Source organism: Rhinatrema bivittatum, chromosome 6 (assembly GCF_901001135.1).
Source record: "Rhinatrema bivittatum chromosome 6, aRhiBiv1.1, whole genome shotgun sequence".
Classification (NCBI taxonomy): Eukaryota; Metazoa; Chordata; class Amphibia; order Gymnophiona; family Rhinatrematidae; genus Rhinatrema; species Rhinatrema bivittatum.
The window spans coordinates 219,312,098-219,333,336 of record NC_042620.1 but is presented as its reverse complement, the minus strand read 5'-3'; the positions used below and the strand labels follow the sequence as shown (position 1 = coordinate 219,333,336).

The following is a 21,239-nucleotide window of genomic DNA, read 5'->3' as shown; positions in this document are numbered from 1 at the left end:
TGTATTTTTCAAACTGAGCTGCGGAAGTCACACAGTATATAAAATATTGCGCAACACTGACCTGAAAGCAGGATCGAATTTAGGCATAGGCAACATAGGTAACTGCCTAAGGCACCAAATTTTGAAGGTGCCAAATATCCAAGCCAAAGCGGAGCCTGTTTTCACTGGGGCGAACAAGAGTACGTGGGATTTTAATAGATATGCACATAGCCGCGCGTATCCATTAAAATCCGGGGTCGGCGCGCGCAAGGCTGCCCAAAATCGGCAGCCTGCGCACGCCGAGCCGCGCAGCCTGCCTCCGTTCCCCCCCCCCCCCGCACCTTCCCTTCCCCTACCTAACCCACCCCCCCCCCCGGCCCTATCAAACCCCCCCCCTACCTTTGCCGGCTGCCGCGCTCCATGTTCCAGTCCGGGGGCTGGTCCGGAGGCCGCGGCCACGCCCCCAGAATGCCCCCGGGCCGAAACCACGCCCGCGGCACCGCCCTCGAAACGCCGTGTCACTCACTCACGCCCCCAAAACGGCGCGTCACTCCCGGCACGCCCCCGACACGCCCCTCCATGCAAGCCCCGGGACTTACGCGTGTCCCGGGGTTTGTGCGTGCCGCCGAGCCTATGCAAAATAGGCTCGGCGCGCGCAGGAGGGGTTTGGGGTAGGTTTTCGGGGGGTACGCGCGTATCCCTTTGAAAATCTACCCCACTGGTTTTAGGGCAGTGTGCCGGCACAGCATCACAGGAGGCACTTTGCCTATAGGCACCAAAATCTTAAATCTGGCCTTTCCTGAAAGGGCATGCATATGTTTCAATACACACCCATTTCTTTGATGCAGGGCTCCACATAGATTATTCACCTATTTTATAAAAGTACACACATATATTTTACAACAGATCTATACATGTGTCTCACTTATAAAAATGCTTATTGGTATTCTTCCATCCACCACCAAGACCTCCACTAGTTGGCCCAGACGTCACCTGTTAACCCACACCCTCCACAACTTGCTGCAGACCCACCTCCCAACAACTGCAGGCACAAGAGAAGCCCAGTTTAATATCCGTGACTTAATTATCAAGGGTTAAAGCATGCGTGCAAGTTTGAAGATGCATGCACACACTCCATGTATAAAATATGTAAATGAGCACTTACTTCCAAACTCCACCCCAGAATGCCCTTGAGATGCCCTCCTGTATGTCTCATACTTTTCTGTGTGGCAGCAGCAGTCCACACATTCTACTACTCTACCGAAAACTCGCTTACTGCGTACAGAGGCTGCTTAGTCAAATACATGCTGATTTTACTCACACAACCCTTGTATAAGACTTTGAAAATCCCCCCCTCCCCAGCAAGTTTAAAGGATCAAAGACTTTAATGCTAACATAAAAGAACTTAATAAGAGACTTGAGATTCTTTCTGAACTCATGACTAAACATAATTTTGTACCTTCTTATCACTCTGTTAACACATCAACCCCCACCCTCCCCCTTCCCATTTGCACCACCATTGTGTGTCCAGTCAAGGTCATCTTTTGCTCTGACCTACTCTTTTTTTTTTGACCTGAAGAAAGGAGCGTCACTTCCTGAAGTCTAATCAAGAAATGTAATAAGTTAGTCTGAAAAAAAGGTACCACCTTATACTTGTGTTTGTTTGTTTGTTGGCCTTTATTTCAATGCATTCAAGTAGACTAACTCAGAAGCTAAACTAAGTTACAGTTATCCTACAATTGTATTCTTTTTTTTTATCCTTTACTGCCCAAATAAAGAACATTTTATTTAATTACACTAACTGGGTAAAAGTTATGAAAGCAATCATTTCTATTAGCTTTTACTGTTTGCAAGCTAATACTGTTTTTGCAAGCAATAGATATTTAAACAAAAACAAAAAATTGCAATGCATATTACATGCTGTTATCTTTCCCCAAAGGATAGTTTATATTTCCAAATTAAATGCTTATTTGCAAATTGGGTAAATAAGCATTCTTAATATATGCAGAATCTGTTTTAATGGAAATCAGAAATGTACATAAAATGATACATGATTTGGGAAAATACACAAAATTGTTATTGTTCTTTTAAAAAAGTGCAAGCCACAGGGATTCCTTATTTAGTAAATTATTTCCACCATAATGCTAGAAAAGTCACATTTTCAACCTTAGGAGTTGTTAAAAATTGAGATAACCTCCTCTTTTTTTTTTTCAGGGGACCCCGATTTTTGGGTTACTGCGCACTAACTCCCGGAAAAATTGCGTTCGTTTTTCAGGTTCTCCAAAATGAATGCACATCCCTAGTAAAGAGTGGTTTGGGTTTTACTTCTTCATATGGGACTTGCAGATAGTTTGCTCTAGCTTATCTAGTTTTTTCATCCCCTAGCACCATTTATCCTCATGGATTTTATTTTGGATTTTATTAAAGCAGGATCTCTCAATCTCCTGTCTTCTATTTTTTCCTTATTTATGGAAACAGAGTAAGGAATTTTCCTTTTTGGGGTCAACCTCCCATCTGACCTGATTCTGCTTGATTTTACTCTTGTAATCCAATTTTGGAGAATTCCCTTTGAAAGCCGGATCCCCTTTGTTACATTGGATTAGGGCATCCCTGTGTTCAAGGCTGGATCATGGGGTAGGGAAGACTTGCAGTGCACTATCTCTCCTTTAGAGGATGGATCTGGCAGTGACCCGATGCACAGGAGTTAATCTTTATCATTGCTATTTTGCACTATCTCCTCAGTTGTGAGGCAAGGAAGTTTTTCCCACCTTTCCTGTCTCTTGTTTGATCTTCCCCCTTTTTAGGTTCAGAGATTATTTTTATTCCACTGGGAGCCGATGGCCCTTAGTACCTGAGACTCAGTAACCTAAAACTTGGGAGAGTGATGTCTTTCATCCTGAGAAATCCAGCTGGAAATGAGTATTCCTGCCAGTGGCATAGAGGGAAGGAAACTAAAGGATCTAAAGGGGTACGGAGTTGGAAATATTTGTTCTGAGGACTCTAAATGCTGCTGGAGTAAATGAGAAGGCCTTGAGAGGGATGTTCCCGTTACGTATTAACTAGCAGGGTAATTCTTTATTCTGCAATGTGCTGGTACCGCATGCGGTACTGGCCACATTGTGGCGGTATTATTCTAATTAGGGGAAGGGGAGGAGTGTGGGCTGGGTTTGGGCGGAGTTATCTCCCGGCAGTTAGAATATAGTCCTAATATTTTATCAGAACATAGTCCCAGCTCTCATATTTTCCTGAATTCCTCTTAAATACTTTAGCTCTCCAACCCCTAGATTCATCATTCTGCTATATTTTTAGCTGAATGATGAGGCGTGAAAAAAAAAGGGGTGGGGGCGATAGTGGACAGATATAGCAGAATGATGAATCTAGGGGTTGGAGAGCTAAAGTATTTAAGAAGAATTCAGAAAAATATTTAAGAGCTGGGACTATGTTCTGTTTTTTTTAAATTTATTTTTTACTGAATTACAAAATTTATCACAAAGCTCCATCTTTGCTTAAGTAACATGATACATCTCATGAAACAAAAATAGGAAATTACTAAAAATACACAAAGAAATACACATTCTTAATACAGCTTATGTATCCATTAGACCCCAAGCTTTGGGGGAGAGAGTCATATATAAGGAAAATAAAGGAACAAATATAAGAAATAGCATAGCATAAACGGCTACATCCATATTTATTATGTCAGAACATTGGTCCCATTTACTGTTCCCAGTTTCCTTGAATCAATGAACTTTCTTAGCTGTTCTGGCGCTGTGAAGACAAAGTTATCTCCTCTCAACGTCACCATTTAGCTGGATATCTTAAGAAGAAAGAGGCCCCTAAAATCAGGGTTTCTTGTTGTAAGGCTAAGAAACCTTTTCTTCTTTCCTGGGTTATCTTTGATAAATCAGGGAAAATTCTTATTGGTTGACCCATAAATAGATTATTTGATTTTCTAAAGTACTTCTTCATGACTGTACTCAGATAGCATCAGTCAAAAAGGTAACCAATAATGTGGCCCTTTCTATGATTTCATAATGTGAAGACTCCAAATAATCAGTGAGATTTTCCAAATACACAGCTTGTATCTGCACTTGAGGTTTCATGATAGTTGATAAAAAAATAAAGATTATCCAAGGGGGGGGGGGGGGGGGGGGGGGAGTCTGATCTGAAGAAATTTCTAGTATTTCCAAGAAAAACCTCCTCAAAGTAATGCACGGTAACTACACCCCACCACCTTTGGAAAGTTTAAGAAGCGTAAATTCAAGTGCCTTCATCTATTTTCCACATATTAGATCCTTCTATTCAGGGTATCTACATCCTGAATAAGGGAACTTTGCACCCCTTTAATCACCTTCGGTTCTTCCTCAATTCAAATACATTTCTCCTGATTTTCTTGAATTTGCACCTGATTATTTTTTGACACTGTTTCCAGTTGCTGAGATAACACTGATATTTTCATAGAACAATCAGTCACCGCATTTCCCAGATTTTTAACCCATATTGATTCAAGCGTTACTGTTGCTGATTTTGGGATCAAAGTAAAGGGTATCCGAGCTGAACTCAGCCTCTCATCTTCTCCTCCACCAGCAGATGTTCCCTCAGCCGGTAACCTGCTCGTATCTCCGGTTGAGGTTTCCAGCATTTCTGGTGCGAGTCCATTCCCTACAGTCGCTCCTTTGGGGCACAACTCAGTCGCTACCTCTCCGGGCCTCTGACTGGTCAGCTTCTGCGGGCGTTCTCGCTCCTGCAGTGGAAACCTGACATCTAACGGGCTCAGGGACACTTCTTCCGAAGCTGAGAGGAGCTCTCCTCGGCAGCCGGACCTCCTGGCCTTTTTTCTGTTGCCGTCGCCAAACATTGCTGTATGGTCTGCTGCCCAGAAGGTGTCGGGGGGTCTGAAGGGAAGATTTTGACTTTCCCCTTCCTTTTCGCCGACATAGCTATAATTCACGGCAATAAAATTGAAGAAACAACAGCGTCGAGCAGAGCAGTGTTAGCGTCCTGCCGCCATCTTGGCTCCTCCCCCCTGTATCTGGGACTATGCTCTGATAAAGTATTGAGACTATATTCTAACCATCTACAGTGGGAAAAAGCTGGAATAAAATAAGGAATCTAAAAGATGATTGAACTCCCTTCAATCTGAGAATTCTGAGAAATGGAAAAACTTGGAAAAGAAAGAATTGAAGGGTTGAAAGGCATGCTTCCAGAGAAATTGAGAGACTTTACTAAAGGAGTGAGGTCACAAGGTCATTAATCTTTCTGCTATTTAATTTTTTGACGCTGATTGAAATCTGAATTGAAGCTATAAATATTATTTAGTTATCCATGCAACTATCAGTAAAAGAAGTTGGAAACCATTCTGCATCTCAGTATGTTTTGTGGCTGAAAAAGACTGTGATAATTATCAGTTCTGTGAAGGGATGTGCATTGGTTGGTTTATTTGTTTCATTTGTTTTGGCGGTATGCACATATGTCACAAATGGAGAGTAGGCATGCAAAACTGATGCTATGCGCGTTTGTGGATGGCCGTTTACATTCACGCATACCATCAGTTTTGCATGCCTACTCTCCATTTGTGAGATAAGTGCATACCACCAAAATGAAGGAAACAAATCAACCAATGAATACTCGTCCCTAGTGCTGTGTACAGAGGACGGAGAAGGGCTTGCATTGCAAGAAATGGGGATTCGCATGAACTCTGAGTTCCAAGATTCCAAATTTGGAAAGAACAATAGCTCTATCAGTGCAGAGACAGAGAGAGTGGAGGAGTTGTGTGCAGAAAGGGTCCATCCTCTCTTGCCTATGTGCCCCTGGATGCCAGCTACAGGATCTGTCCTGTCCAGGGATTAAATATGGCTCTAAGTTTTGTTTTTTGTTGATCTTATACCTAATTCTCCTTTCTTGTTTGTTCCAAGATATTTTATGTTTTTGTTTTTCACATTGCTTGGATTCAAAAGTGTGCTTTAAAAAAAAAGACAGTGATCACAAGAACATAAGATACAGCATATGAGTCAGAATGAGGCCCACTGAGTCCAGCATCATGTCTCTGTCAGTGGCCAGTTTGGCTCACAAGTACCTGGCAGATCCTAAAAAGCTGATCATTTCCATTTTTTTTTAGAAACCTTCTTTCTACCAGTTTTTCTATATCTATTTATGCATGATGCTTATTAGAAAACATTTCTGATAGTGACCATGTAGCAGTATCCCCCAATTTACTTAAATCTGGAACAGAAGTAGCAGCTATGGAAGGGAGGGATCAAAAACTTCAATCAATCATGCATTATTCCTCAGGAATGAGATGAAAAATTGAGGAAAAAAAAAAGGAATCGATAACGTATTTCTTTTAACTACTGACTGAAGCTTACCATATAGCTCCATGTCAAAAAGGGGGCAGGCTGAGCCAGTCCTTATTTACCCTAAGAAAATCAGGATTACATTGCCCATTAATATTCAGTAGAGCAATTCCCAGGACTGGCTCAGCCTGGCCCTATTCACCTGGGGCTATATGATTTACCAAAAAAAAAATATAATCTAATCTAGAAGTGAACAGCACTTTTAAATTATATCTGCTAAAGGAGACAAAACGCCAGTGCATGGTAAAGGTATACCAAGGTCTCAGGACACCTTAATAATCCCAGCATGTCATTATGGTTCCTGTGCTTTGCTTCCAGGACAGTTAGTAACTCCATGGCCAATAACATGGCTAAAGCTTTCAGATACATCTGGCAATGAGAGCAGCACTAAATTCCTCGTGTGTGAACCCTCCTATCCTCTGCTTGAAGCGAGCTGCATCACTGCCTTAGAATAAATCCTCTCCCCCTCCCCCACCTTAATCTTTTATGCTGAGCCATTTCATCCTTTGAACTATAACAGAAAATAATCTGAGAAGCAGTTGTATATATAACATGCACAATTTCGGTACGAGACTGAGAATGGCAACTGTATTTTCTCTTTTCTTGACCTATTGTATATATAATCCTTTTTTTTTTTTCAAGGAAAAGTGTAGCACTTACGCCTCTAAAAGCCATCTGTCCTGGAAACTATGATGATTACTGGGCTCTTAGCTGCCGGCATCTACTGGTAGTAAACCAAAACTTCATACCTCCATAACAAAAATAAAATAGATCAATCTATAGAGCCCTTAAATATTTCTGGGGCAGAATGGAAAATACAATGCTTTTCATAGGAGAGTTGTGAGAGTCAGACAAATGCACAGGATGCTATTTTACTTTTGGCCTTTATTCGACAGATTGAAATACAGAAAAGGAGAAACATGATAGCACAAAAAGCCCATACTAGCTGTCTAGTTTGTCCATCCACACCAACTATTCAGTTTTACAATCCCTGCTCCTCCCTGCTCCTCCTCTGTGTTTGTCCCATGCTTTCTTGAAGTCAGCTCCTGTCCTTGTCTCTACCACCTCCATGTATCCTTAGATTACTCGCGTCTACTCCCATTCACCCTCATCTCATGACCCCTCGTTCTATTGCTATTGGCTGAAGTGTGTTTGCATTTTGCTTTCCCATCTGAATTCATTCTGTCTTCCATTTTCATTGATCTTTTTCTGACCAGAAAGAAAATAAGATAGTCAATTTTATTTGAAGATTTACCAACCTGTCTAATGACTGGAAAGTCTAGCAGATTCCTTTGGAAGGGACCAAGGGCCAGATTTAATAAGGAGTTCCATTTGCTTTGTGTTTATGGTGAAAAATCCTTAATAATTCCTTACAACAAAGTGCTAGTGCATAGGTTTATAATAAATTTAGTTGGCAGTAAACACAAAGCAGTTTGATGTCTTACAGGTAAATTTAAACATTTGTTTTATGTTGATCTTTGTATTCTGAGAGTTGTTTATGACTTTTTAAAATGAAAAATACTGAATCATTGGTTGAAGCAGTGTGGTGGCTGGTAGTCCACGAATGCACAGAAATAATGGTTAATAAATAAAAATGAAAAAACTATATTACAGGTGATATCTTTTTATTGGACTAACAATACATTTCTTGAGTAGCTTTCAAGAGCTAAAACTCTCTTCACATTCTGAGGGAGTAGCAGGGATTGTAAAACTGAATAGATGGTGTGGATAGACAAACTAGACAGGTTGCATGATCCTTTTGTGCTACCATGTTTCTCTGTTTCTGTATTTCAATCTGTTGAATAAAGGCCAAAAGTAAAATAGCATCCTGTGCTTTTATCTGACTCTCACAACTCTCCTATAAAAAGCATTGTATTTTCAGATTCTGACCTGAAGAAGAGAGTTTTAGCTCTGTTAATCTATTCAAGAAATGCATTATTAGTACATTAAAAAGGTACCATCTGATACACATTTATGTTTTTATTTGTTAACCTTTATTCCTGGCATTGTCAGTGACTGCCTTGCCTTTTCTATACCTCCTGAAATATCATTAACAACTATTTCACTGTTATTATGGCAACACAATCAAATATTTTAGGGGGTAATAGGAAAAGAAGGGAAGAAAAAAGAAGACAGAAATAACCAATGTGTTTGGTCAGGTGATTATAGTCTTTGCAGTGAATAAAGCTATGATATGTGGTCACATATTTGTTACAGAAACATTTGATTACAGTGCCAAGTACTTCCCACCAGTAGAGAAATACTCCAAAGACATTTTTTAAAAAGACACTTTGTCTAATATTCCAGTAATAAAGCTGTTCTGACATCATTCAAACAACAAATAAGCTGCAGCTGTGTGAATTTTGTGCTTAACACAGGCACTAATGCTGTGGGAACCTCATTTGTCATACAATGGCACAGGGATAGCAAAGTAAAAATGTTATAAAAATCTGGTTACCATTGTAAGAGAAGGGTAGATCTGTAGGAGGTCTATATCAAAACTGCAGAATATTCATAGCTCAGAGCTGGATTTCTTCATTAGAAATCAGATAAGAATTAATACAATAGCCCTCAAGCTAAAATATTGATTGCCCTTAGATTTTATTTTAGCAAATGAAGGGAAGAAAGATGCCAAATTTTTAATTTAAAAAAAATCCGAATACATAATACATATGCCATATCAAGTTACTCTTCTACAGTCTCTTAAATGTACAAGGAATAAGCATCTTTGAAAATAAACTTTATCCAGGTAAAAACTGTCTTCTCCTTTATTCCATACAGAAAATATACAAATATCTACTTTAAAAATTGATAAGCTTTTCAAAAAATGTTACACTTAAAAAGTAAGTCTCAGACAACATATATTTAGGTTCCAGCGTGAACCTGTAACAAGAGTATAAGACCATAAAGGTGAATTTTCAAACATTGCAAGCACTGGCACGTAAAATAAGCATATACGTGAGTGCATACTATTTTAAAAACCACAACATGCATGCATAAATCAGGGTCCATGAGCAAATTTGTGCATGTAAAAAAGAGATGGACCAGGGCCTCCGGGAGGTGCCAACATTTATGCATATAAATTGCGATTTTACAACCTGCCAAATTAATGCCCCTAAGTCTTTTCCTTGCGTATATTTATTTCTGCTCAATGTCCTGTATAAGTGATCATAAACATCTTAAACGTGAAAAAAAGACTGGGTAGGGGTCTGGGTGAAATGGGGGGGACTTCAGGCTGAAGAGCCAGGAGGGTCTTCATGAGCTGGAGATGGACTGGGCAAACTGCTGGACTAATTGGAAAACTGGTTCTTCCATTGTCATGCACATGTTACAAGAATCCCCTGACTTACAGGTGTAAAAGCTGATTTACGGGGTTAAATGCATCTAATTAATGCAAATAAAATCTATTCATGTATCCTTTTAAAATGTAAAGTATAAATATGCAGGTATATCATTTGCATACACTTATCCGGTTTAATTCCAACTTATCTGGCTAAGTAGTGACTTTGTCATTACTTAGACGAATATGAACATCAGGTTAAGTAGCAGCACTTATCTGGCTATATTCCAGTTTATCCGGCTAGGTAATAGCTGGTGCTGAAAAGCACTACTTTCCCATCTAGTAGTACTTTTCAGACTACTACATAGCTGGATAAATCAGCATTTATCTGGATAAGTCTGAACTTGCATGGCTCATAGTTTTTACATATGCAAGCATTTCTGCACACATGTACTTGGATTTTATAACCCGTGCATATCGTTTCTGCTCAGGTTATGAAATACAGGAGCAACTTTGTGTGCGCCCATATACATGCGTAAATAAGCATATGCAAGCAGTTTTGAAAGTTATCCTCATATCGTACAAGTTTCTTATTTGGACTTTTTTCTGATCTATTCTTTGTGGGGCAAAATTTAAGTCTTATCGTCATCCAGACAAGTATATCAAAGCACCCGCTAAAATATGATTAGTGGAACACAACTCTCACATAGCTATGTACTGAGGAAAGATGAGGGATGGTCATTCAGTTTGACTCACAAACCAGACCATGTTACGAGGTATCAGTGGCACTTTTTTTCCCGTTGTCCAAGATGGCTGAGGATTGTTGTTCTTTAACAGTTGTCTTGATTACTCTTGAATCAGAGAAGATTGAAGGTGCCTGATCTGACATGCACAGGGCATGAAAACTGTGCAAAAAGCTAGTGCAAATATATACTGAACAGGGCTCTAAACCAAAATGACATAGGTAACATTTATCAATTTCATCTTGCAATTAACTTTGCTTTGAAATTAGAGAAAATAATCAGTAGTAATTTTTCCATAAATAGCATTATCGTTTGAAAATTATTTATCAGAGAGAATTTAACACAAACTAATGTTCTATTCATTCTGAAGGAATTTCACATCAACATACTAAACTACATACACAATGCTTTCAACGAAACTGCAAAACCTAACAAGGGATAAAATCCACCTGCAATTCTTTTTCTTTTTTAAATAATACCCTCAAGCAGAGGAAAATAGAGTTCCCAGCAATTATCAGCATGGAAACAAACCAAACCTTCTATTAGTATAATTTCTATAAAAGAAGCACACAATCTAACTAATAGGTTCACTCCGATGACAAACAAACCATAACCTAATTCCTACTGGTTTCTGTATCATTTATCTGTTTTCTTAGCACTTTTTAAAGTATAATGTACACTAATTATAAATACATAAAACAAAAAAATATGAGGAATAAGTTTCCTGCATCTAATTTTATTATTATATTCATCACAAGACCAAGATAGGCAGACCGGACCTTAGCTTCCTTAATCAAAATGCAAATAGAACTCAAAAAGCTACTGAAGAAGATGAAGTTAGATGACAAAACAAGTGAAGAGATAAATATGTCCAAGGAAAAAAATGCACATTGAATGTTAACAAACGCCTAAATTAACAAACAAATCCTAACCATGGATGATTCCATTTAAAAGACCCGATTTCTGCTCTCCAGGCCAGGTGGGGCTGGGATGCTGCTGAGGCAGAGTTCACAGTTTCTGCAGGGCATGGAGCCCTGGCCATTGCACAATGGTGACACCTACTGGACAGATTCAGTTTGTGTATATCAGGTTCCAACAGCAGACACAGTCTGTGGCCCTTGGCCAAGGACTCTCTGCAATGGCTGGGCTAGGGGTGTGGGTGTGGTAGAGGGGAGGGTATAAAATAAGAGGAAAATGCCTGGATAGTTGTGATGGGACAGGGGAGATCTGGAGATCAGCCAGTGAGATTTTGATTACGGCACTGGAACTGGAGCATAAAGGGCACTTTGGCCTCCAACACCAGACCACGAGGACTTATTGTAAATGCACTGGGGAGCTGGGAGGGAGGAGAGGCATAGAAAGGCCCTGGAAGTGTGGAGGTTAGGGGATAGGGGCTGCAATTTTTTAACAAGAGGAGGGGTTTCTCCCATGGGGTTGAGGCTTACCTAGGGGAATTTTCTTTGCATTTTATACCTTCGACCACTTCAGAGGGTAGAAGGGAGAAGGGAGGGGGATGAGAGAGAGGGGTCTCAATAGACCCCCCCCCCCACTGATTTATACACCCCGATAGAAGGGGGGACATCAGAGGCTGCATCAGCACCTTTAAGACCTTAGCCTGGGATGTTCAGGAAGTGCATTAATGTCCTAGTGCTCCCAGGGAAGATTAGCTACACCCCTTGAGATATGCTAACTTTTAATCAAATAACGTGGCTCGTGAATTTTGAGGCAAGCTGCATTATTTGATTTGCATTCAATTACCTAATAATGAGATGATTTTCATGAAAATCAACTCATTATAATACCTGTGTTGTACCAGGTTTTGAGAGGGGGGAGATAATTCACAGTATTTCAAACACCACATATTATCTCTACATTATAGCATTTACCATGAGGTAAAGCCTAATGTTAATTAATTAATGACCCCCCCCCCCCCCCTATGTTTGTTTGCTCTTTGTGGAGCAATGCCAAATGTTATGGATGGACATGCTATTAGATATCATGAAAATTATCCCAAAAAATAGCTGCACAAACTTACTTATGCTACTTTGTGTGGGAAAAGTTTATTGGGAAATTTTCACACATAATTTTCAAAATTGCATAGAAATTTCATTTGAGGAAGGCAGTATATATATATATATATATATATATATATATATATATATATATATATATATATATATATATATATATATATAAGCCTTTGTGGTCTGGTGTTGGAGGCCATAGTGCCCTTTATGCTCCAGTTCCAATGCCGTAATCAAAATGGCACTGGCCGATCTCCAGATCTCCCCTGTCCCATCACAACTATGCAGGCATTTTCCTCAATTTATATTGGCATGAAGACTGGAAATTAATGAGTGCTGATTAGGGACCTTCATTTTCAGTTTTTATTATATTTTTCCCTGGAATTTATCAGTGTTTTGCTCCCCCATGTGGGAGCCTAAGATGATTAGCTCTCAGAGTATATAAACCCCTACCACCATCTTAAGTTGTGGATCTTTTAGTTTACACTCCTATGGGGTAGCATGTCTCTTTGTTACTCTTTTTTTGTTCATTTTCTTAGCAAAGGACCCTTGCATCTCTGGGATTGAGACCTGGGTGAAATAAAGGAGACAGAGTGCCTTTTCCTAACTTCATATATTCCTCCTCCAAACAAACCCTTTTGTTTGGAGGAGGAATGTTTTTTTATACCTTTCCTTCTTCTGGTTTTGGTTTCCCTTCTTATTTTCCTAAGAATTTTCTTGTACTGTTTGCTTGATTACTGTAAGGTCCAGGGACTCAGTTCACAAATTTATCTATGATCCGAAGTGTAAACAAGGATTTTTAAATATTGAGAGCTGCAATGGATTTATCAATTTCCATTTTTAATCAGTAGAGATTGAGTTGGAAACAATCAGCTTCCAGTGTGCTTATTACTGCTATTTATAACAATGTGATTATTAGTGCTGTTTACAAGTCTTTAATGCCTGGTTAAGACTTGAACAATGCTCAGAGACTGACAGGGGATTCTGGACTCTCAGCTTGGCTTCGCATCAGTAGAGGAGAAAGAATAGCTTAAGCTATAATTGAGGTGTGGTCATATAAGTCCTATCATGGGGTACTAGCCCAGGGGTTACATATATTTTGTGAGAGCATGGGGGAGGGGTGAGATGGTGGCAGCTGCAATTTTAGCATTGTCTTTTGGAAGGCTAGGGGGGGAGGGGTGACATAGGGTACAAAGCCCAACATTACTTTCGAGTGTTTAAAAGGATGGGGGATTGGGCCTGAAGGCCCATAACTTTTTTTTTAATTTAATTTTTGACACTTAACTGATTATTTGAATACAGTGGGGCAGATTTTAAAAGCCCTGTGCGCGTAAATCCGGCTGGATTTACGTGTGCAGGGGGGTTATGCGCGCCGAGCCTATTATGCATAGGCCCGGCGATGCCCTCAAGCCCCGGGACACGCGTATGTCCTGGGGCTTAAAAATAGGGGCGGGGAGTGGGCAGTCCGGGCGAGGTGGGGGTATGACCAGAGGCCTTCGAAAGGCCTCTAGGCCGAGGGATAGTGCGCCGGCACTTGGCCGGCGCGCACAACCTACGCCTGCCCAGAGGCAGGTGCAACTTGAAGAACAAAGGTATTGGGGGGGGGGGGGGGGTTTAGGTAGTGCTGGGTAGGGGTGTGCATTCGTTTTGAACTTAAATGTAAAACGCTACTTTTTTTTTTTTAACTTAAAAAAGTGATGAGGCGAAAACATTCGGATTTCCAACTTATTCAACATAGCTATGTTGAATACGTTGGAAATCGCGATTGTTGATCCAAAATAAAAATTTAGACCCCTCACCTTCCTTAATCCCCCCCCAAAGACTTACCACAACTCCCTGGTGGTCCAGCGAGGAGTCAAGACGCCATTTCTGCCATTTCTGAACTCCTTTGTGAGGAGCACGTGACGTCGGCGCCACGTCGGAGTGACGCGGCGTCATGTGATTCCCTGCGCGATCTCTCCGGGACCCTCCGTTCGACCCAAAAGGAACTTTTGGCCAGCTTGGGGGTGTCAGGAGGCCCCCCCAAGCTGGCCAAAAGTTCCTTTTGGGTCGAACCAGGGTCCCGGAGCGAACCCGCGGGGAATCACGTGACGCCGCGTCACTCCGACGTGACGCCGACGTCACGTGCTCCTTGCAAAGGAGGTCAGAAATGGCGTCCTGACCCCGCTGGACCACCAGGGAGTTTTGGTAAGTCTTGGGGGGGGGGGGGGGATTAAGGAGGGTGAGGGGTTTAAATTTTTATTTGCACATATGTACATAGACTCAACTTATGGAATTCTCCATATGTCCATATTGACCGCAAATGGGACCCCCTTTCGACTTATGGACTTATGAACTTAAACTTTTGCTCTGCACATCCCTAGTGCTGGGGGGGGCGGGTGGCGGAAGGAAAGTTCCCTCTGAGGCTGTTCAGATTTCGGAGTGGCCTCGGAGGGAACAGGACAAGCCATCCGGGCTCCCCTAGGGCTCAACGCGCGCAAGATGCACAAGTGTGCACCCCTTTGCGTGCGCTGACCCCGGATTTTATAACATGCACATGGCTGCGCACGCATGTTATAAAATCGGGTGTAGATTTGTGGGCATCGGGTTGCGCGCACAAATCTACGCCCGTGCATGGCTACTAAAATCTGGCCCAGTGGGTTAAGGTTAAAGTTATCTGAGAACAGTAATATGGGTTATCCAAACTCCCAATAATCCAAACCAGGAGCAGTTTGGATAATGAAGACTACTGTATTTTTATTGAGTTTGATTTATTCCCACTTGAGGCTTAGAAATATTTCTGATTGAATGATGTTTGACAATTCAGGCAAATAACCAGAATACAGAGGTACATGGTGTTCTGGGGCCACAAACTCTCTCCTCCTCTCTCTCTCAGTCTACAGGCCCTGGGTGCTGGGGACCTTTCCACTTGGGGGATGGAGGCGGGAGGAATACTCTTCCAAAGCCCTGGGCTCACGAGGGGGATACAGTCTCTCCTTCTCTTTACCTCACAAATATACACTCAATGTCCTGGCTTTGGGGTCACCTTGGTCTCTTAAAAAGACACAGGGCACATGGTTGGGGTGTTCCAATGGAAATTTAATGCAACCAAAACTATCTCCAACTGACCAGCAACAATCCTCCAATTGATCTTCTCAAACTCCAAAAGCACGGCTGATCTCAGACCTGCACAGCTGAGCTAGTGCTCCTTCAGGTGGCAGGCACTCAGAAAAAGACCCAACACTTCCAGTGATGGAAAAGCAGGCTCGTAGTGGGGACTGGGAACTCCTAACTCATGGTAATCTTAGACCCCACTGGACTAGAAGTCTAAAAACAAACAAACCAGAAAACATCTTTCTCAGGAGCAGAAATGATAGCACCAAAAATTCCTCCCAACCAAAAGAGGTCACAAAAATCTTCTGAAAACTGCAAATCATTTCTCTGATAGCAAAGGAACTAGCATCCCTGCTCACCCCTTTCCCTTGCACTCCTCCTCCATTCCCTTTCCTTTTATTATCCCCCTTCTCTTCCCCTTACCCATGCCTCCTCACTTCCCTCCTCTCTCACTAACGCTTCCCCTCACTCACCTTTTACTTATTCAGCTTAAGCTCATTTTTCCTCTCCTTCCTTCTCAGGCAGAAGGAAGGGCAGCTGAGCGAGTGAGACAGATGTAATGGGAAGGGATGGGCAGAGGAGGTGAGGGCTTGAGATGTTCTCACTCCTTCCTTCCCTCTTAAAGGCTGCCTCCCTCACCTCCTGTAGCCTGTCCCTTCTTCACCCTGTGGGGGTAGAACCCTTGTGGGCTGGTTTTCACTGCACTGCCGCGGTTCTGATTATGTGCCTGCAGGAGCTGGGATCCCCATGGGCACATCATTACTGCACTGTTGTGGTGTTGGACAGTTCTGTTTGGGTAACATCAAGCTAGGTGGAGAGAACATTGCACAAATCTCATCTTTGGGTGAGTTTCCTCTCTCCGAAGGTCATCAAATCTTCACAAGAGAGCACTGTTCTGTTCGTACATCTCACTTTTAATGTCAAAGTGGCCCCTAACCCCCTACCTCACCTCGAGTTTCTAGGTGGGCCTCCCATAGGGATACAAATACCTATCTAGGAGCAGGCATTATGGCCAGTCTCTCTCTCTTTCCCCCTCCCCCCCATTAAAAATGGTCCCCCAGTGGTTGTATGCAGGAAATACAACAGGTCAGGCACCTATCGCAAAGTGTGAAAATGTTATCGCAATTTGCACTAACTTAGCTCTTTCCATAGGTCTTAGTGCAAATTGTGATAAATCGCGTATTAACATAAAACACACCCCTTTTGCTATCACACATGCGATACTTATCGCATTTTGATAAATCCAGGCCTTTGTTTGGTATATCCCCAGATCTGGAGGACCTCATACACATTCAGTCTAACTTTTATGCAAGATATTTACTGAAAAATCATGGAAGGTCCAAATACAATTTTCTGGCCGATACAGTAAGTCCCGGCGCACGAACCGGCCACTCTCCTGTGCACGCGATTCAGTATTCAAATTAGGGCCGGCGGTAAAAAGAGGCTCTAGAGACACTAGCGCGTTCCTAGCACCTCTTTTTGGACAGGAGCAGCGGCTGTCAGCGGGTTTGACAGCGCTCAATTTTGCCAGCATTGGTTCTCAAACTCGCTGACAGCTACGGGTTCAGAAACCGGACCCCGGTAAAATATTGCCTGGAGAAATTAACGCCTACCTTTTGGTAGGCGCTAATTTCTGAAAGCAAAATGTGCGGCTTGGCTGCACATTTTGCTTTCTGAATCGTGCGGGAATACCTAATAGGGCCATCAACATACTGAATAAGGGGTAACGCTAGCGTGTTGAAAACATGCGCCCAACCCCTCGGAGCACACTGTACTGTATCGGCCTGCTAGTAAGTATGTTAAAAATGTCAATAAGGAAGAAACACTAAAATCAAGCAATATTCAACCTGTCAGTCACTCAGCACTATTTAAGATTACCAGATGAATGAAATTCAGAGTAGCAAAATGCCTAACCTATATGTTAATTTCAATTCCTTAAACTGGAGACTCAATTTAGAAAACATATCAATAAGAAAAAAACTGAAGTAAAAAATCCCATTATATAGTTTTGGGAAATATACATACTTCAACTACCTAAAATAATATTGCATTACTTCTTGAAAAACTGTGTGCAACTCATAAAAATGAAGTTGTCTATTTTATAAACTAGACATGGGTTTATCATTTGATGCAGTTGATGCAGACTGATTGAAGGAAGAAGAGCACTTATAATATCAACAAATTTAAAACATCTGAAGTGATTGTTTTGCCAGAAACATTAAAATATACAGAATGCAGAATGGATGTTGCATTGGATTGCCCCAGCTTACATTTTCAGTTGTTCCAGTGATAACATGCAGACCATCATAAGTTGATTTGATATACATCCCCTAAAAAATAAGAAAAGATATAATTAGCATCAATGATGAGTGGTTAATTCTAGACATGTATTAGCTATTTGAAATAATAAACTGAAAAAGAATTATATTATATCCTAACAAATCGATTTTAAAAGGCCCGCACGTGCAAATACCAGCGGTTATGCGTGTGGCTGGGCCTTGTGCACGCCGAGTGCATTTTAGAAAGGGCCCAGCCACGCGTGTAACTCCCGATAAGCGCAGATATGCCAGGCCTGAAAAAATGGTCAGGCTGGGACAGCACAGTTAGATTCTGCCCTGGGGAAGCGCACGCTGGCAGCCGGCCAGTGTGCGGAATTTACTTCTGCTCCAGAGGAGAGAATAAAAACAAAAACATTGGGTATAACTAAGGTAAGTTTAGGGGTCGGAGAGGAGAGGGGAAGAGGAAGGAAGAATAAGTTTAGGGTTAGGGAAGTTCCCTCCCAATCCGCTCCTTTTTTGGAGCAGACTGGGAGGGAACTGGGCAAAGGCCTGATTGCGACGCCGCAAATATTTTTATACAATTCCCCCCCTGCGCGCGGAGGCCACCCGCCCACACATGCACGTGCGGACATTAAAATCCGGTGCGAAGGTGCACAGGAACTGTATTTTATAACATGCACGCACCGATGCACACATGTTATAAAAGAACCACGCGCACATGGACAAGCGCACGGACCTTTTAAAATCGACCCCTAAGTGGATAGAAAAAGTTATCCAGTCATCTCTGGTGAGGAAGGAGGACCTTCTTTGGCCAAATGGAAACAACTGTTTAAGAATCTGTCTGTCTCTGGATGATGAGCTAGTCTGGAAGTTGCTACAAACTTGGTAAATTTATTATGGACTTCCAAAAGATAAATGCCTGCAAACGTGGAATGTATTTCTCCAGACAGAGATGCTATATGCCCGGACAGGAGCACTATTCACAGTATCATGAATATGCATGAATTTCCCTTTTTTCCTAATGGGTGAGAGCCAGATAATAATGGAAACCCAGCTTGAAACAGTGAACTTTCATTGTGCACATGCAGGTGCAGTTGGTCCACATTTTCCAAAGCTATGTTTCTCTCCCTCTCTCTCAGTTTATGGGCAAAACAGTTTTGTACAAAATGGTATAATATGTCTATTTTGGTTCAAGCTAAAGTACCATTGCACTAACATGTATTAATATGGAAATGCACAAACACAGGTGGGGACTGGTATTTAGAGCACCGTGTTAGAAACCAGAAAATCACACCCTGCTTCTCCCAATGACATTCACTGTGGCCTTGGACAAGTCACTTTATCACCTGTTGCCTCATGTACCCACTTTAAAGGTGAATTTTAAAAGCGCGGCACATGCATTAATTAGGGGATGCACAAATAAGATGGGCTCACGCATGCCAAGAGGATTTGAAAAGCCGTCTGGATATGCGCATGTTTCCCGCAGCATGCACATCTCCAAAGTTTTCAAAAAGAGGTGGGATGTGGGCGAGGTCTGGGCAGGCATGGACGTTTCGGGGCGTGAACCAGAGATGTGCACGCAAATATTTACTGCTGATAGGGAGGAGGTGTACGTTCTAAAATAAAGAAAACTAGGCGGATCTATGAAGTTTTAAGAGCCAGGGCTAACTGGGGGGAGGGAAGGCTATTAACATTGGTAGCTTGCACCTTTGTGTCCTCCCCTTTCCTGCCTCATCACCCGTTACCACAATGACCCCACCACAATTAAAACACTGCCACCACTTAGTTTTGGGGAAAACAGGCCGCAGCTTTTATTCACCGTTAACATAAATAACAATACCGGTACCCGAGTCGCTGGTGTGTATAACAAGATTAAAGACCCGGGAATCGTGCCGGCGTCCACCCTGTTAAGCCAGACCGCCCAACATCTCCCTGCTCCCCGCCATGGCTCCAAGCAAGGGGGCCATCGCGTCCGGGCAGCCCACGCCCACTTGACATACTACTCCATCCACTAGGACCTGCAGATTGTCCACGCTATGTCCTCCAGTTCCCTGTTTGCCTATCGACTCGGGTACCGCCGCCACCAGCCTGGGATAGTATCTTACTTGTCCCAGGCCTTCCCCCACCACCATTACTGCAGCCTACCCCCACAACTCAACCATTGTTCCAATGCCTCCTCTATGGCATTATTAAATAGGTCATATCCCACTCTGGATAAATGTATCTTGTCCGGCCCATATAAGCCTTCGTATAGCTCATCAGCCCAGTCATGCCTACTTTGTTGTCCTCCCATCCTCTGTACCCATGATCCTACCTGCCTATTCACCTTCTTCCTACCCCTGCCCCACAACTTGACTTCCTGCCACTTGATGCGGGGTATGACATCCAACCATATCAGCATGGTCTGTGGGGTCAACTCCATTAATACTGCCAAATCCCTCTTCATGATGTTAATCAATTGTTTGCATGAGCACTCTCCCAGATCATTCCCTCCCAAATGTATCACTATAATGTGGGGTCTCTCGAATGTGCTCAACTTACGTCGCACTTCTGGTAGCAATTGCCCTCATCTCATTCCTCACATTCCCATCCATAACAGCTTGGCTCCCCACCATGTCAAGCCCAAATGTGCGCCGTTCAATCTCTCCTGTGCCCTCTTGGCGGCCCAATGTACAAAGGAGTGTCCTAACACCCATACTAAACTCCGTTTTGACCTCAGACCTGTGAAGGGAATGAGTTAATAGTTAGAAGCTGCTCTGCACAGCACTACCATTGCCACACATGTTCCCGCAAGGATACCCGCAGATGTGTCACCCATGGTGGCAGCCAACGGCAAGCTGGCAGGGTGGTACGGGACAGTATCCCGCGCAGGCAGGGAATATGGCCTCGGTAGAAGGAAGCAGCCGGAATACGGGAGCACCAAGTCGACAGGAGGTGCCACTGGAGGGCACGAGGGATACTGAGACGGATACCACAATGATCATGCGACCATAGAACCAAGCAACTCCAGACGAGCTGGGGGGGAGTACGGGCACCCCAGGATGCAGAAGTGAGTGCCAGAACATCAACCAACAGAGACAGCAATGATTCAGGGGTGCCCGGGGCTGCCACCGCGACAAGAGTGTAGCAGGAGACAGCGGCAGAGGCCCGAGGTGCGGAGTTAAGGGTATCACGGGAAGCGAAGAAAAATGGTAAGAAAAGAAAAAGGAAAAGGGGCGGTTCAAGTACAGGGTCATCGGGGAACAACTCTGACTGGAGTGAATCGCCGGCAGACACTCCCACTCGGCTGGCACGAGACCCCCTGGAGACAAGCAGAGCACAACCGCCTCTTCCTAACTTATCTGAGATTTGGGAAAGTGTACCCAAGGCACTGAGGAGCAAGATAAGGAAGAGGGAATATATAGACATCTTTACAATACTTGAAGGTGGGAAAGGGAAGAAAGAGGACACAAAAGGGGCAGAATCGAAGGTTCCCAGAAATATAAACA

At 42.6% G+C, this 21,239-nt stretch overlaps 1 protein-coding gene across 1 annotated transcript in view; it reads right to left on the bottom strand.

Moving 5' to 3' along the window:
* Window positions 1–21,239, bottom strand: part of LOC115094679 (connector enhancer of kinase suppressor of ras 2-like) — a 545,829-nt gene that overhangs the window by 146,667 nt on the left and 377,923 nt on the right. Inside the window, exon 8 of the mRNA XM_029607931.1 lies at window positions 17,743–17,802. Coding sequence (XP_029463791.1) covers window positions 17,743–17,802 — 60 coding nt within the window. The remainder of the gene's footprint in view (window positions 1–17,742; window positions 17,803–21,239) is intronic.